The 25,569-nt window shown below is 38.1% G+C and overlaps 1 protein-coding gene across 2 annotated transcripts in view; it reads right to left on the bottom strand.

The window, feature by feature from the left end:
* The window catches only part of PHIP (pleckstrin homology domain interacting protein), a 120,740-nt gene that overhangs the window by 55,368 nt on the left and 39,803 nt on the right, over window positions 1-25,569 (bottom strand). For both annotated transcript variants that reach the window (XM_068424791.1, XM_068424864.1), the window contains exons 10-16: window positions 24,483-24,553; window positions 23,567-23,667; window positions 23,413-23,453; window positions 22,140-22,238; window positions 19,956-20,109; window positions 18,884-19,018; window positions 2,584-2,712 (exon numbers count right to left, since the gene is read on the bottom strand). In XM_068424791.1, the coding sequence (XP_068280892.1) occupies window positions 2,584-2,712; window positions 18,884-19,018; window positions 19,956-20,109; window positions 22,140-22,238; window positions 23,413-23,453; window positions 23,567-23,667; window positions 24,483-24,553 (730 nt within the window). The remainder of the gene's footprint in view (window positions 1-2,583; window positions 2,713-18,883; window positions 19,019-19,955; window positions 20,110-22,139; window positions 22,239-23,412; window positions 23,454-23,566; window positions 23,668-24,482; window positions 24,554-25,569) is intronic.

The following is a 25,569-nucleotide window of genomic DNA, read 5'->3' as shown; positions in this document are numbered from 1 at the left end:
GGCAGTCTAGAGGAACTAACGCCTTAGAAAGCTCAGAGATCTAGTCCAACCTAAGATGTACAATCTACAAAAAGGTACGTTATGCTTTAGGACAGTTAGGCATTCCTGGACAAATATCCACCTAAGCCAGAACTTCTGAAGTGCACATGCCCTGTTGACAGTGAGCTCAGCTTATCTCTGATGATCTGTACACATTCAGCAATCTCAGCTGAGATTGGCTCAAGGTTCCCTTAATTGGGTCAAATAACAAAGGAGCACCAAACAAGAAGCAAATGTATTATTTCTTTTCCCCACTAAAGAACTACTTCACAAAAACATGGAACATCAAAAAAAAAGACACTTTCATAATGGCCAAGATCACACAGGGGGAAAAAAAAAGCCTGGACAGTGGTTCCAGTCAACTGGGAAACACAGATATTATCTGAATATAACATGAAAACACACACATGTGGAAAACCAAGAGCTTGCTCTCTCAGCAGAGCTAACACTCTCTCAGCTATAATCACTGTCCTGAGCACAGCTCACAGAGGCAGGAATACAGCACAGGTTACAACAGTCCTTTCTTCTGTAAAAATCATTCCCCAAGACAGATGGAAACCACTTTAAAGTCAAAAACACACAGGTCCTACCGGAGCATATTCTCACAAGGTGTCTGAAAAAATCCCAAGTATCTGAAGGTAGGAGGACAGAAATAAAGAACACCTAATCTCCAGCACCTACCTATTTGTAGTTACATTTTTCCATAAAGCAAGTCAGACAAAAATGAAAGAGGAGATGGAAACAGACAAGAAAGAGATCAGAAACTTCCAAGCTGAGTTTTCTGAGAGTTGAAGACTGAGATTAAAGAGGTAACAAATGTGTCCTATTTGCTTCCATTTCTTCTATGGTCAAGAATGCCAAGATTACCACTGGCACAGTAAGAGCTGGAGAGCATCATTTTAAATCATCCAGTGAGTGAAAAATTTTAAACATAATTTTTCTTAGAGGCTGCAGAGAAAACCCCAAGAGAACAAAGGGTCTGTAGAACCCAAGAAGTGAAACGCAATTGTTTTCATTCTTCAAACAGATCTAATCCTTCACAAGGTAAATTCTCAAATGTCAGTGTAAAGGAACCTCCTGGTCCATCACAGCACAGACAAAAAGGCTCTCAGTTTCAATTTAATTTCCAACATTCCTGAGTAGCAGAGGACTATACACTTCCAAAATGACTGGAGAGAAAAATAAACCTGAACAATCCACGGACATGGTGAGAAAAACGTTTCTATTACAACATGAATTAAAGCTTGGAAGAGTAAAAACTCTGAAAGACAAAGACCTGGAAAATGATCTGATAATCCAGCTTCTCGCTTGTGGTGTCTCTGCTCTTGTTTGTTTTCTTTGGAATGGAAGGGGTAATGCACAGCTAGTAATAGCTGAGGGACAGAAACAGCAGCCAAGTACCAAGTACTTCAAATTATAGTTGAGACACAAGGAAAAAAAAAAAAAAACACAAACAATATGCAAAGGCTGCTGTAACTAGCATCAAAATAAGAGCTGGAAGATCACAGAAATAAATGCCATGGCTTACAAGACAAAGACTAAAATTCCTTTTGCTCTCCCTCCTTCAGACCCCTCTGCGTTGCTGTTTGCCAAAATGCTTTCAAGGCCAGCTGGAGTCCAAAGACCCAAAGTAGGAGGCAAGATCCAGAAGCCAGCACTTCACCAACAACCTTCAAGTATCAGCTACCAGAAGCAGAGATGAAAATCCTGGAGCAGATACGTCTGCTTAAGTCTTAGAAAGAGGGAGGAGAGACACTTCTCGTCTCTTCCCTGTGTGGTAAAAGTAGAACTAGGACCTTGTGGCCATTCCAGACTAGGTAACCTGTATGGTTCATAGGGCATGTCCATCCACAGAGAAAAAAAAAAATAACACTACACACCTTTACAGTCATGAGGGTCTGTGGCAAGACACCCACACTTAGAATACACAATGTAGACTATGACATTAGAATAAAGATGTAATATTTTAATTACACAGTAACGGTGGAACATTGCTGTGTAAGCACCAAGGCATCCATGACAGCAGGACTTCATTAGCAAACATAAAATTGTATCACTAGAACATATAGTAGTACATTTGATTTATTGTAAATAATTATCCCTCCCACTATGAAATGTTTAAATACAGATAGCAGGAATTAGTTCTATTACTTAACCCCCCCCTTTTTTTTTGGTCTTAGTTAAAGCAAAATGTTTAACTATTGTCAATGCCACTGAAGTTTATTCACATTATCCATGTGGATCCATTAGCAGACACTTGTAACCTTGTCACTGAAGAGAGCAGACAGTGACTGGGTAATTTTTTTTTTTTAATTTTTAAAAATTATTTGTAACTTTCCATGTAAACAATAGCTTAATAGCATTTTCCATAGTTTAAAAAGACAGTGAAAGAAAGCTCAATGTCAACAACAGGAATCTGAACATCTCATATTAATGGCTCAAAATTGTGTTAAGATACACCCTGTTGGAATGAAGCTCTGAAGGAGAGTTTGCACAAATGCATTCAACACAGACAAACATTTTGATTTTCATCTTGCACTGTACCTTGTCATATTTGCTACTGGAACCAAAGCCAAAAATCAGAAGGTGACCGTGAGAATCAGTACATGCAAAATGCTGTCCATCAGGAGAGCACTTGCAGTCAAAAACTGCACCATGTCCTTGTCCTTCAATCTGAAATACATCAACATACAAAATAATTAAGTTACCAGAAATAAATAATTTTCAATTATGATTCTCAAAACTGTGGTGCTGATGTTGAAATTTATTACAAAATCTGTAAGACAGTATAGTGCTAGATGGAAGTTACTTTAAAACAGTTTACTTTTTAGCTATTCACTTTTCAGTGAATTTTGTAATAATGCTCATGAAAGATGCCAAATTGATAGCAGTAGGAACTGACAGACTTTATCCACAAAGCAGGCACAGTATAGGAAGTGAAAATAAAAGCTTCCCCTTGGATGTCCTGCTAATAAGCCTAACCAGAGAGCTGGGTCCAGTTCAGGGCTTTAGTCACTACACCCTTTCGGTCCTCTGCCTTTTTGCTAAGCTAGCCCAGTAGCATTGGCTGCTGCGGTGTTTCAGAACACCTGCCCACTAGAAAACGCACTGACATAGACAACCCACGTTACACAACTTAGCAACTGCCTGTTTCTGTAATTCCTACTCCTAATTTATTGGAGTGGGGGAGGTGTAGATTTGTGTAAAAACTCCACTTTTTAAAGGAGAACTGCAAAGATTTTAAGAAAGGAATTTTTACCTGATACTCATTTTCTGTTTTCCAGTTCCGTTAAGCCAGAACAAATGGGTTTTTGTTTTTCCCTGCAACCTGTCAATCAAGCAGAGGTGACCAATCACCACTCTGAATTTTCACGTCTTCAGCACCTCTTCAGAAAGCCCCTTTCTATTCTCCCCAGCAAAGCACTTTTGCATTTTCTTTAAAGAGACACCAAACAAAATTCTTTCCCTAACTGTGGCAGGCCTAGATACTGCCAAAAAAAACCAATGGCATTCTGCCTGCAGGCAGTAACACTATGCACTTCTGCAGCACCTTCCAGAGGCCATCAGCATTATTTTAAAAAGTTAATGAACCAAGCCTCGAAAAACCTGTGAGGTAGGTACTGTTTTCTCACTATCTTGCAGGCTGAGATAAAGGCAAGAAGTCTAAATCTTTTGCCCATGGTCTTACAACACATCCACACCCACACTCCTGCACACACTCCCGCTGGTAGAGGCTGCTACACCTATTATCAGTGCTTTCAGGTACTTGATAAAGGTCTGTCTTACTACAGGTACTTTCCATACAAGTCAAATGAGTTTCTGGATTAGCCAAAGAGGAACATAAACTAATGCAAGCTTTATGTTCTACTTTGCCCCTTATTCCAGAGGAAATGAATTCTTAACAGAAGTATCCTACAGAAAGAGACGGAAAATAAAAACAGTTTCAAGCAACTGACAGTAACATCACAACAGCTAAGAATGCAGAATTAATTTAGGCTAAGCAAGATCCAACAACCAAGGCAAAGTTACAGCTTTATGTGCTTTTTGTATGTAGAAAGCTCACTGTATTAAAGGGAGACAGTTTGGGAAAGGGAAAGGAACTTCAGCCCAAGAATAAGCTTTGCAGATGTTTAGTAAAAACCTGGAATAGGAGTACTTACATACAGATTTCTGTTCCCTTGCCCTTCCTCCAGCAAAGGAAACATGAAACTATCAAGCAAGTCCCAATAAAATTTCAGGCTTCTCCTAGAGCCTAAGATTTGAAGGCTTTCTGCTTTGCAAGGAAAACAAGACATGTAGTGGGAAGAACTACTTGCTAACCACAGTGAGGGGAAAAATAAGAAGGGAAAAATCAGACTATTAAGACGATGAGGTTTTTTAATCCTTCCCAGCAAGAAATTATTTGGATGGACCATTTTCTAGAAACCCCTGGGAATCAGAGTGTTAGTTGGAAGAATAGTGATCTACTATTTAGTGATTAGGACAATGCAAATAGTTTTACTCTAAATGTGGCCAGAATCTGGTTTAAAAAGTGGTTTTGGAAACGATAGTAGTAAGACCTTTTAGTACAACCCCTTGAGTCTGATGCACAATTACTTGGAAATAAAGATCCTTAATATTAGGAGAACAAAAATTACTGTTGGGGATAAGCTTCCAAGTAATAATTACTATTACAAATTAAAGGGCAAAGCCTACCACGACACACTACCCAGTAGAAATTTTTTTAAACAAAAATATTTTGTGATTAATAAATGACACTTTACAATGGAATTTCTTCAATGATGAAACTGACACAGAGGAGTCGGTCATTTGGAAGAGAAGTTAAATGTTAAGTTGCAAAAGGGGAAGTTGTAGTAAACCAGTGAAGCTGTAACTTCAGCGAAGCTGTAACTTCAGCAAGCTAGATAAAGGACTTCAGCAAGAAGGAAGTTGCTTTCTCCACTCCATCCCTTTTAAATCAAAGATGAAAGAACTATATGAAGACCATATCCCAAAGAAGATAAACTGTTTATACCATCTAGAACCTTTCCCTGCTGAATGAAAGGGTATCAATGGCGAAGGGAAGAGACTGCTCACATGAACAAAAAAAGCACTGGTCAGTTAAGAGCTGTCCCAACAAAGGACTCCCAAGAGTGACATGTTAAGATACTGCTAGTAGCAAAGCAAATAGCAAGGATTCTTTGGCCACAAACAGGGAGGAACCCGTGATGCTATACAATAAGGACTAAGTTAAAATTACTTGTAGTCTCAACACCAAGAATTACACTATTTGCCCACATTTCCACTAGCAAGGAAACAGATGGACATTGGTACATCACGACAGGAGAAATTTTGATGAAATAAGAGAATGAAAAAGGGAAGTTATTCTTTTCCTCTCAGTTTTGAAGAGAGCTAATTGTTCTCCCCCAAACCAGGGAGAAAAGAGTTGTGAAACTAGTACACAAAGTAACATGTCTTAGATCCATAAAATAATTTGTTGCATGAAAACAGAGTAGTATCACCTACAGAGAGCTTCAATAATAAGCCTTTCTGACCTGTTATCAATAGACAGCATGAAAGACTTTAAACCTAGTTTTTAAGAAAAATAAAAGACACAGGAGAAAAAAAAAATATATCAAGTGAAATGAAAACCAATCAAGAGTAGAGAGTACCAGACAAACTTAGCAGACTTCCTTCAGTAAAATAACTGATTTTTTTATACAAAGAAAATATAATTCATTCAACCTAGCTAGACTTCACAGCCATGATATGGCACTGAAAACTTAGTCCAAATGGAACAGACTGTGATTTGTAGGAGAAATGCAGAGTAGGTAAACTTGCAAAGGAAAGGGTAACAGTTATTGGTTTTAGAAAGACATACAGAGCTAAAAGGATGTTATCAGTGGAGTTCCTCAAGCCAGGCCCTTCTATTAGTGACTACAGAAAAAATAAGAGCCCCCTGATTAAATGAACTTTAGGAAATCATCCACTGAGAACAGATTTGGGACTCAGCACAAATGATATCGACTGAAGCAATTAAAAGCCATCAGGACAAAATGCAATAGGTCATGAAGCTACTAAGATTATTAGAAATAACTTAGACACTTACTGCCAGAAAAAATAATGGAACTCAGTCGACACACAATAACACCGTGCATTTCTGTCACGCCTTCCAAGACAAGTCATCAGCGCTGTTTAAAAAGTCAGTGAACTAAGCCTCTACTAGCCTGAGGTAGATGATGTTCTCTCCTGTCCTTCACATTAAGAAACTGAGGCAATTAGTTGGAAACACGGGAGGAAGATCACTGTGTATTCATTGCAATGTATCACATATAATGCAACAACAAAAAGAAAACTATAATACCAGAAGTGTGTCTAGAAGAGAAAGAGCACACATGCTAGACAAGCAGAAGACTATAAGAACAAACTCTTTCGAAGCAATACACATAACTTTTGCTTCCCATGTTCTAAATAAGTAAATTCTAAGTGGAACAGCTATAGAGAAATGTTTCTACTCATGATAATGGAAAACCTAAGAGCTCAGCTCCTTCACATGGACACTAAGGAAAGAGGACTGTTTTGAATGCATGTACAAAAAGACCTTTAGCAGGAAGAGAACTACTCTACTTAAATGCATAGCAACAAATGAAAATTACGTTACAAAGCAACATTCAAAGTTGAAAACTGAAATTTAGATTCCAACGATCACAACAATGGTATGCTAGAACAACTTTCTAAAACTAGCAAAAAAGCAAAGTTAACTAGTTGTTATTAAAACATATAACCTCTTTCATAAGTGATGAAACTACATCACAGCTGCTCAAGTCAAATCAGTCTCCAAGTATTCTGAAGTTCCTTTGCAGGTTTATGTTCCCCTTTGCTGAAAGGATCAATTTCCAACCACAGCATGCTTCCATGGTAAGCCAAAAATCTATGGACTTTCTGCAAAGTTGGGAGAGGCTGCTGCAGATTTGGAGGAGTGGAAATGAACACTTAGTTTTTATCAAGCTGGTTTTAAAAAAAAAAAAAAAAAATCAAAATCAACAGGGCTTCTACACTGCTTCCAGAAGAGTAACAAAGGATCAAATGGTAGAAAGAGGACAAGAAGTAATTAAATTAAGAGTAAAATGTTTACTAAAAATGTTTCTGTATTCCTACTATCCAAGTCAGTTATCCATTCAGGAATGCTGTACTTGTCTTGAAAGATAAACATATCAATGAAAAGATCTGACAAATCACCCACCCTATCGATGCCTGAAGTTATATAAAGGCTACATAAAAAGTATTTACAGCTTCTTTTTTTTTTTTTTTTAAGAAATTTTTTCTTAAAAAACATCCTGCAAACTCAGTACTGGCTTCTGCTTGGGACTACTAGAGCATTATGCTAGCTTTGCTCTTCAGGATGTGCTCTTACATACTATTCAAAGGTGAAACCTCTCAAAAATTTCAAAAACATTTCAGTAGGACTACACACTGACTGATTCAAAAATAATGAATCTATAATCTTATCCTAAGTCATTCTGTATTTCAGATGACTACAAAACCTGATCTAAAAATACAAGCCCATATAATCCCAGCAAAACTGTAAGTCTCTTCAGACTTTATGAAGGTCACAACATAAGAAATAACCATTTTTAAATCTCTAGTTAACACTGGAGATTACAATGCATTGTCCATATGAGCAAGCAGTATGCCTTTTCAGACATTAGTCCAAAAAATCACTTCATGTGGCAGAACATCCATGTACAGAGCATTCTGCTGAGCTGTCCTTGATGGCATCTGATCTTCTATGCTGCTCTTTTCACAGGGACTCAAATTTTTTGGGATGACATTCAGGCTAAAACTAATCAAGTAGTTGTCAACAAAGATCTAGGCAGGCCATGCAGCTTCACTGATTAACAAAAAGGAAATAATGTTGTAACTGATATGATAATGCTGTTAGGGCTTCAGAGTTTATCAGGTTGCACTGAAAGTAGAAGTAGCATTAGAAAGTAAGGAACCGCATTGCACAGATCAGTGAAAGCTCACACCTCAGAAGATGGGGTAGGGAAAGCATTAAGACACACAGACATAAGGAGGCATAGCATAGGAATTGCCTGTAACAAAGTGTCCACTCAAAGCTAAAAATAAAGGACAGAGTCAACAACCAGCTCTCTGAAGGAGCAGGAGCACACAGAAAAATCCGATCGCAACTTAGTAGCCTCTGCTTGATTGACAATTTGCAGGAAGAAACCCTTTTGACCTGAATCGGTTGATGCCATAACACTGACAGTAAATTCTATGCAAAACAAGGATTAAACTGTACTAAAACATTCAGTCATTAACAGGGGTTCTATGTGTCCAAATTCACAAAAACTAGACATTATCACCATTATGAAATACATTACTACTATCACCTCCACGGGGGTTCCCAATTTTTCTCCCTGATTTATATAAAAACATAATACATGTGGGAAGAGGGCCAGGAGACTTGAGGTTGTGGGAGGGAACAACCAACACATCACTGGATCCAGACAGCCTGATTATTCAACTGTAGTGCAGACTCTCCATTAACTTCAAGTAGGGTCAAAATTACACCCCCTATAATTCCCATTGTAGAAATCAGGCAAATTCTTACAGGCTGCTTGAACTTAATCTTTTTGTAGTCATTTTGTCTATGACCATTTCAGTCACTGCTTATGCTAATAGCTTCAAACAAATCTACAATATATCCAAAGCTCACAAAGCTAAGAAAATGTTTCTATTAAAATTTTTCAAAAGATACATTAAGTGTCAGAAAGTTGAGGCAAATGTACAAGCTTGAAAAAGGAGCGTGCAATGTAACTACCGTACATTCTATAGAAGTAACTAAGGACCCACTTGGAAAGAAATGCATGGAACCAGGAATAGTACTAGACAACTTTACATTAGTTAGAGAACCAGCTAGCTCCAGACTTAGGGACAAAAAACGCAGACATTAGCTTCAGCAGCCTTGTCCTTATTTCTTAATGTCTATGTGGCCGCAACTTTCAACCTTAACAGCAACATGTGGGTTGTTTTTTTTTTAATATAAAACATTTATCTGCATTACAGATACAGTTTTACACAGACTAACTAGTATCTGGCTATGAAAAGGTTCACCATGGTAACTTCACATAGTGAATGTAAAGCAAACCTAGCATTAATGTATCCACTTGCTTCAAGCTTTCTCACTGGATGTGTGACAGTACACATTTTCAATTTCAAAAACAAGCTATAATCATCACGTAACCAGAAGAGGGTGGCCTTACAAGGTAGGTTAGGATCTGTTTGCTGATTCTACTACTGATTGCCTTGTTTTCAAAGGCAATCAAATGAAATAAAGGAATTTCAGAGACCACCTTCAAAACAAATATATCAAATCCATTTTTGGATTCCTCAGCCCGAAGCTTCTCAAGAAAGAAGCAATCTGAAAGAGAAAACTAAGGACTAAAGAGAGTCATGTTTTTTTTTCTTTATTATAGCACAATCATAAGACCTTGAGTCTAAACTTAAAGACTGGTCAGGAAATCAATGGACCTAAAAATAAGTTTATGAGTATTCACAAACAAGTTGTATTCTTTTGATCATATGAAAGCATTACGTACTTCGCTGCATTAAAAGTCAGAATATAGTCATTCGGAATATAGTCATAAGACATTCAATGCTGTGCAAAAGTAGTCATAACCCAAACAATTCTATAGCTAAAAAATTTGCAGTTTCAATAACATTTTTATCCTGCTGCAAGGCTACAAGCTTTTTGTTTTGTTTTGATTTTTGGGGGGGGGAGGGGGGGGTGTGTTTTTTTTTTCTTTCAAAGATTAACTTCTGCAGTACTTTCCCAACTCCAACCAAGAACGTAAGCAAAACATCAGCCTACTATCCACTGATAAAGTAGCTTAAACCTGTTTGTACTGTGTGTTCAACAACAGTTGATATTTAAGTCCTTTGAAAAGTTTTTCAGTACCAAGAACTTTAGAGTTGCTGTTCCCTATTAATGTACCTGTTAAGGAGAAGGATTACATATAAGTTCTGATGTGGCAATATACTGCAAAGTCAAAATAACTATCTTGCTGAAAGGATCCATAACTGTTTACATAAGGTTCCAGTAAAACGTCCTTTAATCTCTGAACTCCAAGAATGAAAAGTTTTTGTCCCCATTTTTCTTTTAGCTGTCACAAAAAAGGAAATATAACTGTTTATGCAGTTAAATCCAGACTTTATCCTAAAATCTCAAGTAATTTCCTTCTGGGCTGACAATTTTAAATGAAGTTGGACAAAATCATGTATTACTAAATTGATATTAAAATCGCAACTGCAAAAATTTTAACTTGTTAGAAAACTGACACTTTTCAATCCAGTTGCTTACACTGTACCTGTTTTAATGTATGCTTTTTAATACATATGGGAAGAAACCATGCTCATCACACTAGGCAAATCTTTGAATAAGCCATTTAACATTTTGTGAAATAAACACAAAAGTGTTTAAGTCCTTACTTTGTTTAAAAAATGTTAATATTTAAGGTCTAATTTTCATCATCTGTTGCTAATTAATAAGCATATTTGAAAGAACACATGCAAGTCACAGGCTTCGTAGTTCTGGATACAATGCCTATTTTCATGAAATGTAAGTAATGTATTTCACATGAAACTGTAGGACTATTCATCATGAGCTTCCAACAGAAAAGTGCCTACAATGAAAGCAAACTGCTAGGATTCTGGTACAGAGATCTAGATGAAAATATGCCCCAATTAAAAAAAAATCATAGTTGTTTTTTTCTAGGACACCTGTAAGAAGCCTCATCCTACCTTACAGCAACTACAGCTATCAAAGACATTGGTGTCCTTCTAGGGATCAACAAAAAAGCATGTCTTAGCCCCAGGATCAGAGTTTTTCAAAAACAGACAAGAAATGCAACTGTACCCTGTATCTTCTCCAACACTGATGCAACAGGGAGGTCAGCCTCCTCCTCAGGCTGTGCAATTTTTAAGTTTTTTTTTTTTCTTTTTTTCTGATGGTTTCCATAAAAGCAGGACAGAGAGCATAAGAATGACAAGCACCAATTCAAGCAGTAACAGCTACAATGCCATAAGAAACCACCCACTATTCTTGAAGTATCAATCTGGTTTCCAGCGCAAGCAACATTTATTCGGTGATACACAGAAGAACAATGGTGTTTCTGGGAGAGATTAAAGCTTTTCTTTCACAAATGTAACCAAGTTAGTTGTCATTTCAAAGGAAGCTGAAGGTGGGAGAGGGGGAGAACAGGTTCAGTGAGGAATTTTTTTTTTCTTCCTCCTTCTCAAAAAGAATCAGAAGGTTGCTTCAAATCACTAGCTTACAGTCCTCGAGTTGTAATGCATTTCTGAAATATACTCATGGTATTCTATATGCTCAGATGAAATGTGCTTTGGCATTTAGAAAAAGACTCATCAAATTCGCAACAGCTGGAGATATATAGTGTGACCTTTAAGTGTCAAAGGCTAAGGTGGCTTAGCCTTTCAGGAAGTCAGATAAAGTCACAAAGGTAGGACGATTTTGAAGTAGTCGGATCTCTGAATTTAATACAGGATTGTAAAAACATTTTTTTTGTATCAGTATTTCAAAGCATTCTTCAGAATATGATGAAAGGACCAAGGCCACCTTTGCACTGAGTTCCAAGTGGGTTCCAGAACTACCATCCACCCAGAGCACGTTGCAGAGAACACTGTAATACACGACAGTCCTCAGAAAGACTGTCTTAGCTCTGAGGTAACGTAACCAAGAATCGGTCCAAACGAACTCTTCACAACCTCGTGGAGGAACACATCAAGATTACAAGTAAGCAGAAGTCTGACCTTAAACAAGCGTTCAGGCACACAGGAGGCCCCTGAGGCACGCAAATCACGTCAGATATAAAGCCTACTACAGGCTACAGGAAAGCCTGACTTCTCAAAGATGCAACTCACAATTAGAGTCAATCCAGTGAAACAGAAGAGCAACGCCTAGTCATGAAAGATCTTTTGGTTGTTGGTTTTGTTTGGGGATTTTTTGGAAATCTGTTGACCAGGAGAACCTTTTTTTATTTAAAGCCATCAGTATTCCTACTTGATTGATTTCTACAATCAAGTAGATTTACACAAGGCTTTCTTAAACATTGTAAGGCTAGTCTTTATCAACTAATACACAAGCTTCCCAGCGCAATAACTGCAATGCCTACTTATAAAATCTGCTGAGTCAGGTATCAGATTCAAAGCAATTACATTCAAAGATACAGTACAAAAATCCAATACTCTACAGTGACAATGACTGTAAAAAACTGTAGTACAGTTCTCATACTTTCAACGACATTTTTAAGTAACTGCAGTCACCATATGTTCCTGCAACTGTTCATAAAGCTACGCTGTAAAGCAAATAATTAAAAACAACAAAAAAAAAAAAAAGAGAGGGAAAAAAAAAGAGAAAAAGAACAGAGCTACAGGACTGTACATATCCTGAAATCTTCTAGGAAACTTTTTTTCATATTCTTCTACAGGGCAGCCTACTCACGGGACAAGAACTATCATCAGCTTTACCACCAGAGAAACCTACACTCTTAAGGCTCCAGACAGAATGCCTTTTGCAAGCAGTCTGAATCAGCAGCAGGGCTCAGCCCTGAGAGGCACTGCTTAAAGTAAAGCATGCTTAAAGGAAACTACGTAAGTCCAAAAAATAAAAATCAAGGGCACCACCATAACACCACAAACCTATTTGGGGTTAGACTCGAGCAACAACAGTCCAAATTGCAACATCAACAAAAACCCTATCACCAAACCAAACAAAAACCCATGCATCCACCTACCATTACTAGACGCCTCCTTTTTGATCTGGAAGATTCTTAAGTCCCTATAGTTTTCTTTTTCCAGCATACATTCTCAGAATTGAGAAACTTCTGCTTAAGGCCTACAGGGATTACAAGCGTTAAGCTGAGCTGCAGCACATACCATCTGAGTGCCAACCCTGGCATTCCTAACAAACCAACAGTGGCAGGTCTATTAAGAAGTAACTTAGTGAGAACACCTGAAAGAAAACAGACCCTATGACAACAACTGAGTGGTGTACAGCTTTTATTTATGACCTAACAGAGCACTAAATCCTGCAAGTTCAAGAGCTTGCCTGAAGCTTGAAGCCAAAGGCCATTTCTACCACTTTCTAATTTACCTAGAACATGATTTCCATACAGAAGGAAACAAGGCTAGAAGTGCCTAAACCCACAGGCTACAGATCCACACCTCTTCACAGTGGCACAACTTCCAAGAGAAAGTTGGGAAAAATTCCTGTCTAGACGTTTATAGCCAAGATGCTCTCCTGGATAAGTGGCAGATGTTGAATTGAACACCTTGCCACCGAAGAGAGAACAGAATCTACATCTTCCATTTCCCACCTCAACAGCTTAACATTAGTTAAGGCAATCCCAAAGGATGAGTGCCACCTGCTCCTGCATCTTCCTTTTAGGAGAGCAGGGACCTCTCTCAGCTTTTGGAAAGGTGCCTTACCACACAAGGGATCCAGATGCCTCATTACAGCTTTGAGTAAGAAACTGCATTTCATATATATGTCTATGTACATTATCATGCAGTGGCTCTTGCCAGACAGCCCACCATTCAGCATATTTTTTTTCCCAGATCATCCACTAAGACACCTAAATCTTATATACTGCTCAGTAAACTGAGGATTTGGTAGGATACTGCATTCCACTTGGGAGACTAAGTACCTTGGTCCCCAATAACTTAGGTGCCACAACAGTAGAATCCTTCATTGAATCTAGGCCCTGGGTAACAAGCCACAATTTAAACATTCACAAGGGTTTGTGCTGTCCATATGTAGAAAAAACACTGGTTTTGTGAAATACATAAGCTCTGAAACAGTTGGCTGCAACAATCACTTACGGTTTATTACCCTGGTTTCTTCAGAAATCTGCTAAATGCTTATTTGTACCTGGGAAATACAGCATGTGTAACTGCCCTAATATTACAACACTAAAGCCACGACCTCATTGATTCCTTGGAAAAATGAATGACAAAAATACACTGAGAATACGTTTTTCATTAGCAGCTGTATTAAGTCAGGACTGGCAAGGATATTACACAGGCCACAAAACAACAAGTACCTGTATTTGCACATGCAATTTAAAACCATCCAGGGACTTATTTACTGCATCTCAAAACTGCCTAAAAAGCTTTAATCCTCCCATACTGTTGATATTACTACAGCAAATTTCACTCTCTGGGGTAGTGAATACATTCCCTGAGTCTAGCTGACTCAAGTCACTGAATTAAGCCAGTTCTGAATGCCCATGAACTCCAACAGTTAGGCAACGCCTGAAGAAGTAGATCAAATGAAGAGTACAGGTGAAAGCATGGAATACATAAAATGTACACATACTTACTGAAAATAAATCCATGTGTATAGACAGTCACGGGACTGAGTTTACTATTAATTATAAAGACCAAAAAATGGCAAACAGACCAAAGATGCTTCAAAATATCTGTGACTGGGCCAGTTAATAGCAAATCTTAAATTTAAAAACCTGGGAGAAAATGTTCCATAGGACTACCAGAGTCTCCTAATGGCACCTATCCGTAACAAGCAAGGCACAAATAAATTTTGATTGCCCCATTTAAGTTAAATACAAAACAAAAAGTGTATTTGGTTACACTATGGCTTTGCAATTTCACATTTACTGACTGGATAAAAGGAATTAAGTTTCAAACTAATTGACAGCACTTGCATCCCTTGGATTTTGATTTTATTTGATGCTGACAATGAAGGAATTCAGGGGTGGAGCAGGGAGGGGAACCACTTAAAAATACCCGACTCCACTTTAGGGATTTGCCACAAGGCTTTAGATGTACCAAGCAATCCATCTACGGTGGGAATACCTGACTGGACTATCACTAAGCTAACAATCATCTAAGATTTTGCTAACTCAACCAACACGCCCAAGGTCTGCAATTGTTTTAAAGAGCTTTTGTTATGACAAAGTCATCCAGTGCTAGTTCTGGTACTACAGACACTGTTTTGTCAGGCAATGACAATAAGAGGTTCTTGAATGGTAAAGCAGATGTCATGTCATTCAACTCTCAGGTTGGGTTCCTCCAGGTGATGTTTCCCTGTCTGATCCAGAAGAACTCAATCTAAAAATTTCGCACCCCCTGAATACAAATACTGTTTTTCAGAAGTATGAGATGACATATTGAGCAAGCCAATGAAGGTCACAGCGGTTATCAAAATAATTTAATAGTGGCTAATCTAATAATGTTCCCAGCTGATATGCCAGTTAGGAAACTGGGAGAGGACCGGCAGCTCTGTATGTATTCACGCCCTCCCTTAGTAAACCAGGACACTTAACATTTGCAGCTCTGCAGAGGTGACTATGCAATCAAGTCTCATGGTCTAGAAGCATCTCCTCCCTGCAATCATCTAAGAAAATCTCTAATTTCCACCAATGTCTTTCGAAGCATCAGACACAGAAGACTGGATGGTTAAATATTCAAGGACTGTAGAGAGATGCCTCTCTTGCATGCCTGGCTCATATGACTTATTCACTGGTTTGAGATAAACTGATTGCCAGATTTACAATTCCCCTCACCTCACACAGCAGGGCAGACTTCCTCACATTCATTTCTAGCATGAAGAAGAGATTACTACCTACTGAGATCTTCTGATTGTCTACACATTTCTCTGACTCCAAAGATCTTAAAATGTATGTGATTTTTACCCTTTTTAGGTGTTTGTGTTGCATTGCATCCTTGAAATAAATATTTCAGTCTTTCAAGGGGTTGCCTAACGTCACCGGCATTTGTAATTTAGATTCCGATAGCTCTTAAATGGACTTGTCTTATAAGGAACAGATGAGCTCAGCCTCTTCTGACCTTACATTCCATGAAAACTATCATACATCCATCATAAGCTGTAGTGGAAAGGCAACCTAATCATGCAATGCGAATATACACTTCAACTGGTAAAGTGAATAGCACTGAGTGACGACGATCTGTACTCATAGCTCCAAGATTATTGTCTCGGACCCTTCACAAGTTCAGTTACAGAAATCAATGCAGAGGGAACAATACTGAACCTAGGTCAGTGCTGAAGGAGTCTAGGCTGCTCTCTTACCCATTAAACTCAGCAGAATTTCCTCAAGAGACTTTATGAACTGTACTGTACACTGCACATCTCAAAAACCACAGAATCACACACAGAATCACAGAATGTTAGGGATTGGAAGGGACCTCGAAAGATCATCTAGTCCAATCCCCCTGCCGGACCAGGATTACCTAGACCATATCACACAGGAACGCGTCCAGGCGGGTTTTGAATGTCTCCAGAGAAGAAGACTCCACAACCTCTCTGGGCAGCTTCTTCCAGCGTTCAGTTACCCTCACTGTAAAGAAGTTTTTCCTCATATTTATGTGGAACCTCCTGTGTTCCAGCTTACACCCATTGCCCCTTGTCCTGTCAAGGGATGTCACTGAGAAGAGCCTGGCTCCATCCTCATGACACTTGCCCTTTACATAGTTATAAACATTAATGAGGTCACCCCTCAGTCTCCTCTTCTCTAAGCTAAAGAGACCCAGCTCCCTCAGCCTCTCCTCATAAGGGAGATGTTCCACTCCCTTAATCATCTTCGTAGCTCTGCGCTGGACTCTCTCTAGCAGTTCCCTGTCCTTCTTGAACTGAGGGGCCCAGAACTGGACACAATATTCCAGATGCGGCCTCACCAGGGCAGAGTAGAGGGGAAGGGGAACCTCTCCTCACAGGCCTCCAACTGGACTCTGTCTCATTGACCACCACTCTCTGGCTTCTTTCCTTCAGCCAGTTCACAATCCACCTCACTACCCAATCATCCAGACCACACTTCCTCAGTTTAGCTGCGAGGATGCTGTGGGAGACCGTGTCAAATGCTTTACTGAAATCGAGATAGACCACATCCACAGCTTTACCATCATCTATCCACCGGGTTACGTCCTCATAAAAGGCTATCAAGTTGGCTGAGCATGACTTCCCCTTGGTGAAGCCATGCTGAGTGCCCCTAATGATCCCCCTATCCTTGATGTGCCTACAGACAGCACCAAGAACAAGTTGCTCCATCACCTTTCCGGGGATGGAGGTGAGGCTGACCGGTCTATAGTTACCCGCGTCCTCCTTCTTGCCCTTTTTGAAGACTGGAGTGACATTCGCTTTCCTCCAGTCCTCAGGCACCTCTCCCGTTGCCCACGACTTAGCAAAGATGATGGAGAGTGGCCTAGCAATGACTTCCGCCAGCTCCCTCAGCACCCGCGGGTGCATCCCATCAGGGCCCATGGATTTATGGACGTCCAGGTTGCTTAATTGGTCCCTGACCCAGCCCTCATCAACCAAGACAGATTCCTCCTCTATTCTGACTTCTTCTGGGGCCTCAGGGGTCCGGGGCTCCTCAGGACAGCCTCCAACAGTATAGACAGAGGCAAAGAAGGCATTCAGTAACTCCGCCTTCTTTTTATCCTCTGTCTCCAGGGCACCCACCTCATTCATCAGTGGGCCTACATTGCCTCTAGTGTTGGCTTTACCTGCAATGTATTTGAAGAAGCCCTTTCTGTTGTCCTTGACCTCTCTTGCAAGGTTTAATTCCAAGGAGGCCTTAGCTTTCCTAGTTGCCTCCCTACATCCTCTGACAACAGACTTATATTCCTCCCATGTGGCCAGCCCCTCCTTCCATGATCTGTACACCTCTTCTTCCACTTGAGTTTGCCCAGCAGTTCCCTGTTTAACCATGCAGGTCTCCTGGTACCTTTTCCTTGACTTCCTACTTGTTGGGATGCTCTGATCTTGAGCTCGGAAGAAGCAGTCCTTGAATGCTAACCAACTATCTTGGGCCCCCTTACCTTCTAGTACCCTGTCCCATGGGATTTCCCCTAGCAATTGCTTGAAAAGGCCAAAGTTGGCCCTCCTGAAGTCCAGGGTTGCGATTCTGCTAGCTATTCTGTTAGCTAAAATCTTTCTTTAGGTTCAGAGTGACTTTCCTGGCTTGACTTCATTTCTAAACGCCCTTTTTTTTTATGAGTACATCTATGGCAGGTCTCTTCTTCAGATGATCTTCTTTATGCTGGTCTCCAAGATTGTCACTCCACTACAGCTGAAGGCTAGATCAAGCCCATCTGCCTACTCTCAGCACTCTCAATGATTCTTCATATCCTACAAAGACTTTTGTAATTTTCTCCATGAGACAAAGTCTGAATGGCACAACATATAATTACCTTTTTGAGGAAACAGGTATGTACAAAGACCCACTTAATATAAAAAAACAGATGGAAATACCTGTTGCATCCATCTTCCAGAAGAATTAGTTTAGTGCAGAACAGACCAAATTTGAAACCTGCATGTGGAAGTGCTCTACACAGAAAGTCTGACAGTATTCAGTCCAATGGGCCAAGACAGCATGTAACAACATTGTATGAGATCAGGTGACTCCTGAAGAGCTTTAGCCAGATTAAGAATTAGTAATGCAAAAATAAACCAAGTTCCACCTTGGCTCCCCAGGCAGGAAACAGAGCCCTAAAGGAGGGTCTCAGTCACCCTGTCTCTTACACGCATGATCTCTGTCAGTGTAAGCTAACACTCCAATTTCATGTGGATGAAGCATATAGAAAGAAGACATTATGAAATACAGCCAAAGAAACAACTTTTTACATTTTACAGATTTAATCTTTGCCCCACTAAACTGAATAGGAATTTCTCTTGACTTCACTGGATGCAGGATCTTGCCCTATACATAAATGCATGCTTCAAGATGGCCTACATAAGAATGTACCAAAAGAAGAAAGTTTAGAAAGGTTGCTTTGGCATATCTGTATAAAGCACAATAATTACCATGTTGAAGTAAGACCGGATTTTGACCCCTCTTGCCAAATCCCAAACTATTACGTTTCCATCATGTCCAGCAGAGAAGAGAACTCTTGGATCAAACGGATGAGGTTCAAGTACAAACACTTCATCTTCATGTCCCTGAAATTTAGGATATAGCAAGATGAACAAGAGGATTGTCTCAAATACTTAGCCAGGAATTCAATATGATAACACTAGCAACTGCAACATTAATCTGTGAAAGTGTCCGGCAAAGAACAAGTACTATGGCTACACGTCTTTTTTTTGTATCAGTGTATTATACTCTTATCTTTCCAGTTGTAATTTTACCTTCCTAAGAAGTATGTCAAGTATGTCGCCTTCATAACAAGTACATCCCAATATTTTTGCCATGATTTTAAAAGATTAGAGTCCACAACGTTCAGTACTTTTGGTCTTAACGCTCTGCAGATTTAAATTTTTTTAGGCAGAGTACCAGTTCGAAATTTAATTTAGACCCATCAAGAATCAAATATATAACTATAAGTTAGAGAACATCTCCAAAATTAATGCTAAATTTTAAAGCTCTGCATTAAGTATTTTCATCTCTAGCAGAGCATCTAGTTACCTAGAGTTACGTATTTTCTCAGGTAAAAAAGTATCAGACATTAGTAAAGTAAAAATGTTGTTTGATTTATTCTAGCTAGAAGACTATTTTTTTGTAGTCATGGAATGATTAGGTTGCAGAAGTGTCTCTGTTTAAATAGGGCAAATGTATCCATTAATAGTATTTCAAAACATTTGTCACATTAAATAAAGGTAAAAAGAAACAACTGTTTCCTTCTCTCCCTCAAGATAGCACTTTAGGAAAAAAAAAAGTCCAAAATTAGTTTCAGACATCTTGAACAGCAATGGTTATTTGCGACTTTAAAGCTTTATTTTCTAATAAGCAGCTGACAGTTATCTCTATTACACTTCAACTACCTGGAAACATTTGTTAAGGCAGTTTTCAGGCAGAAAAAAAACACAAGGAAGAATTTTGATCATGTATACATAAATTTTGCGTTCAGGATTGATAAATCAAGATGGAACACCTTACCATGAGAATATGGATGAGTTGGCCAGTGAAAGAATTCCAAACTTTCAAAGTCATGTTATTTACTGCAGTTATTACAGAGTTGTCATGGCGGTCCCATGCCACCATGGTCACTTTCAGCTTTGTGATTTTATCTTCAACTCCTTGTAAACTTTGCCTAAAACAAAAGAGTAAAAATTTCAAAGCAATCCTAGTTTTCCCAAACATTTTTATGTCCCTAACAAATGAAAATACTTCTGCATTTTGCTTTCTTATTAAGAATAGAAGCATTACTTCTTCAAGAAACTGGAGAATGTTTTCCATTATGTAGCACATACAACCACAGAAGAATTGTAGATGCTTAAACAATGACTATAGGGTCCTCTTAATACCTTAAAGAATATGTTGATCTGTTTTTCCAGAAAATGCCCTCTGATAGATGACCTAACCCAATTAAATTTGATAGCTAGTATTTGTTGTGACATTTGAAGAGCGAAAATCCAAACTAGCCAACCAGTGAACAGTAATTTGTCCTGGAGAATATTTGTAATAAGTAGTTATAAATATGGAGAGAAGTATTCTGATACCTTTAAATGAGTTAAACTCTCAGGCTATATTTAGTACTACACCACTACCCTTACATCACTTTACTCTCAGTAATAATGGCGCTTAACCTTGCATATATTTTATTTTTATCCCTAGGAAAACCAAACACTAGCTATCTGTAATATAATCTATCAGAATACTGCAAAATTACATTTTTGTCAGTGTGGTTTCAAGATGAATCACCACTGAATTCTCTAGCACATTACCTTCTGCATCAACCAAATGCAACAATAGCATTTTACCACCAAGTAGGCTGACAAAACATAGAATCTTCCATATAGTAAGCACTACAGTACATTACACAATAGTATATATTGTACAACTCAATAACAGAAAATGTAGTTATAGTCAGATTCCTTTCTAGATTCAATGCAGAATCCAGGAAGCTTTATAGGCTGAATTCACTTTCCTTTCAGTGCAGCAATTTCATTTTCTTTGATAAAACTGTGCTTGTGCAAAAAAGATGAAATTTGTAACTGCACTTGTCCCTCTAGTCAAAAGGACAAAACAGAATCCAGATAAAGGTACTTTACTGAAATGAGCAATTCAGTTTCTCAAAGAAGTTCAGCATTTGTGACCACAATGAAGAATAATCCTTTCCTATTTTTCCCAGGATCAGTTAAAACTAAGAATTTTTACAGGCTGCATTTTCAAGAGAGCAACTCAGCCTGTTCTCAGTGTACCAGTGTTTTATACACTCTTGTCCAACAGTTTCATACTAGTTTTGTTGCATCTGCCCATAACGGACAAGACACTCTCTGATCTAACCATCTAACTAAATTATAGCTTATTTAGCCTTCTCTTCCATCCCTCTCTTCATCTTTCAGACATCTTTTCCACAAGATTATTCCCAAAAGCATTTAATTTTTTTTCTATTAAATATCATCCTTCAAACCACTCAGTACGATCAGTAAGAGGAAAAAGGTTTACCCCTTAAACCCATTATAAATCTTTCTAATGTATGTCAGCTGGAAAACATCTCCTCCATGACAATAATAAGGTGTGAGCCACAGTTCCTACTAAGTCATTCTCCATCTTCAAGTCTTTTTTGTTGCCTGTCCTAGTGTACAGAAGTCTCCCATACCTACAAAGCCTTGTAAATTCTCCGATTGTTTTAACAGATGAGAATCCTTTACAGAACAAGTGATTTATTTGCTCTGGCATGTGGTATGAAAGAACCCAATATTGCTTTTCTGGGCATGAAGATTCCACAATATCTTTAAGTATTACTGAAATGCAAGCACTCTCAGGAACAGATCTGACCTTTTTCTTGCTCCAGAAATAAATACCTATGTAAAAAGCCATATAGAGTTGACCTTTGACAGGTTTTGAGTATCTTTTATTCTTTTAATCTAAACAAAATACTAGTGGAGCTATTATCAGGACAAGCTAGTTTCCACAGCTGAGTGTGTAGTCAAATACTTGTTTTCATTGGACTTGATGAGCTAGACAAGTATATTGTGCATTTAAGCAATAATAATTTAAGAAGGCCTCCCCCCATCTCTCCTTTTTTCCTTTCTCTTTTTTATTTTTTAAAGTCAGCAAAGGGTATCAATGGCCTTCAAGAATCTATCTGATAGCAGAACATTTTACATCACTTACCCTGCTGGGCGAGTAGCCATATCTAACAAAATGCTTTTCCATTCCCTTCGCTTAAATTGCCAGATTCGTGCTGTTCCATCACGGCTTCCACTCACAAATCTAACAAAAAGGGAAAAAGTTACTCAGAGATCAAAGGCAGATCTGTACAGAAAAGATACTTGAAAACTGAAGTTCCAGAATTTAGAACTCAAAAAAAAAGCAGCTATAAATAAGAAGTCCAAACAGTGTCAGAATGCTGTACAACTGGTTTGAGGTGAAAAACACTTCCCATACCAGTAAAAAACTGAAGGCCTGCAAAAAGTAGAACCTGCTTCCCTATCCTGATCCCCTTTCAAACTAACTGTATTTGACCTTTGGTGCACCTTGCTGAGTTATGACACTGCTCTGGCACAGGGACACCATAACCCAATGAGCATTCTAAGAAACTGACCCTATCACGCCAGGTAAAGCTAAGGAAGAAATTTAAGGGATAAAAACAGCTGAAGGGCCAGGAGAGCCCTGCAAGCAGAAGTATAAACGTGATTTAAAACAAACAAAACCTACTCCCAATAAGCTAGCACTGTATGTTGAATAAGTATTAGGATACTTATCTGAGTAAGTGTTTCCCAACTTGAGTTTCTCCCCCACCTTTTACTTTCCCCGTTTTGGGGGGCAGAGGTAGAAGGAGGAGAAAGAGGTGGGTGGAGCACAATGAAGCTTGGTTTACAACTATTTGCATCATAATAGAAGTGTACATTAGAACATCAATTAAAGGAAGTGTCAGAAACTTCATAATAAACTGAACTGTTTTCTTTAGCATCCTTCACATTCAACATCCAGAACTTAAAGTGAAACATTAAATATTAGGCTAGCTAAGCCAGATATTGTTAGATCTAGTTTGACAGATTCCCTGTATCCAGCACTTAATTGAAAAAAGGTTTAAATATTTAAATATATCTAAAAATGCATGTATTTTATACACGAATATATATACACACATACATTCCTTAAGAAGAAATTTCAAGTATTTTTATACTCCTTAATTTTGGCAAATTCAAAATACTTTCATCATTCATTACAATGAAAATAACTGTAAAACTGAAAAAGGGGTATTATTAAAACAAAACAGTGAGAATCTAATAATTATAGATGATTTTACTGGATGAACTTCAAAACAGAAAGTCTTTTTTTTTTTTTTTTTTTTTTTTTTTTAAATAACTACTTCCAGAAACTGATATTTACAAATGCCCACAGGGTCAAAAAGTAGCTCTGAATAAATAAATTGGGTGCTTACCTGCTACTACTATTAGAAAATTGAATGCTGTCAACTTTGTCCTACATAAAAAAAGAGTAAAAAAAGAAAAAAAGTAAAATATTCCACATTATCCAAAATTATTCAAATTATTATTTTAATCAAACGCATTTGTAACTTAAAAAAAAGTATTTACAGTATGAAACTCCAACTCTGATATCTTCTCTGGCTGACCTGATCCAAAGAAATAAACCCTAATGATGTGATCTGTACTCCCAGTGGCCAAAAACATTCCACCTGAGAAAAAACAAACAGATAAGTTTTAAGAAAAAAAGAGCAATCTAATGTTATTACAGTGTTTTCAAATTACTGTAACATCAAATACTTAAATTTGATGTTGATCCCTTAAATTTATAGCTGTATCTCATTTCACCTATTCCTGTAACTGACCTTTAAGTAAAAACAAGATTTACAAACTTAAAAGTTTAACTGGAGTTGAATTACCTCACATTTGCTGTCAGATAAATATGCAGCTGCAGACGTATCTGAAAGATTAGCTAACTACAGTAATTTGTTTGTGACTAAGCCCTCAGAAGCCTCATTCTTAACAAAAACTGAATGGAACTAGAGCTCCAGTATGCTTTCTGAGAATAGGTTTCTGTCATTTTGATATTTTAATCCAATTATTTATGTCGTATTCTTCAATTGCCAATTCTGGAATCAATGAAATTCAGACCATGAGAACCTGGTAATCAACACCTTCTTGTCCCAATCCCTACAAATTCTGTCTCAGATAAAGCCAACTCTCAGAATCACTCTGAGGAAAAAGTATACATTGTGTTTTAAACAACTTGCAGTCACAAGAAACTTACTTTCAACATTTTATATTTAACTGTTTTCAAGAATTTCCATATCACCAAGAGTTAATGCATAGATTCTGAATTTCTGTTTTAAATATTTGGGGGTTTTTAACAGCTACTTTAACTCAATTCCATCTTATTAACAAGAAACATGCTACAGTAACTGTATTATACTTCATTTTACTCTCCAAATGACTTCTTATATTGATACAAGGTAGAAAAAAAAACAGCCAAACAAAAAAAGTATCTTACCAGCACTGAAAGAAGAACAGATCATTTGGACTCCAGGCCGAGGGCGTTCTGTAAACTTTGCTGGCCTTGGACTACAAATAAAGAAACAGTTAAATAATTTCCTACTAGGGCTTCAAAAAATAAGTCAGTATCTTAGAAAAAAAGCACAGAAGGATAAAACTAAATATGAAGGAACAGATGGCTGCCCATCTATAAACAATCTCATGTGACTATCCTAAAGATCAGATCATGAAGCAAACTAAGACATCCAGATGGACTACGTCATCTACGTATCAAGGAGAGCTGTATCACAACTTTAATCCCATTCCCCTCTCCCCTCTAATATTGCTATACAAAACACTCTCCTGTTCTGCGTTGCTGGTGACTTAAGAAGACACTAGAGCCAGCTGCCCATCACGTTTAGTTTTAAACCACTGGCTGTACTGGAACTCTGGTTTTCTCCTGCAGCACATGGCTGCTTTTACAAGAGAGAAACAGAGCTTAGCACTCTATATATTAAAGGATACAAAAGAAATTTAAATAAATTCAGAGGTTTTCACAGTATTAGAATATACCAGTTTCTTCAGGGGACATACACCCTATATGGGCTGGTTTCAAACAGTGCTCAAAGAACATCAGAGCAATGTCTAGAAGTTTTTAAGGAATTTTATTTTATGGCCTGTGCTTCCTTTTAGACATTTCAGAACTTGATGTGCAAGCAGAACTAAAGCTTCAATGGATTTGGCACTTTTAAGAGTGTACAAAACCAAAACAAATCAGATCTGGTTCTTCAATCATTACTTCCATTTCTGCTCAGGCACAGCAGCAACCTCAAATCAGTAGGTGGTCTTGCATAGTATGCCATCTGCAATCTTCACTCAAAGAATAAACTTACTAGAGAACAGAAGCATTACACCCACAAGTGTCATCACTAAAGATATGCTTTAACATAAAAAAGCATACTCATAACTTATCCAAAATTTTCTCTTTTAAAAGCAAAATGGTCCATATAATTCATTTCAGCTGAAGGCAGATGCGCAAGATCTTTCCCCACTAATCAGCTATTGCTATCTCAAAGAAAGTAGTAAGCATTAAACCTTAGTGGTGC

The sequence above is a fragment of the Nyctibius grandis genome, chromosome 1 (genome assembly GCF_013368605.1).
Source record: "Nyctibius grandis isolate bNycGra1 chromosome 1, bNycGra1.pri, whole genome shotgun sequence".
Classification (NCBI taxonomy): domain Eukaryota; kingdom Metazoa; phylum Chordata; class Aves; order Nyctibiiformes; family Nyctibiidae; genus Nyctibius; species Nyctibius grandis.
Note: the sequence above shows the minus strand (reverse complement) of the source record. Positions and strands in the feature narration are given on the sequence as shown.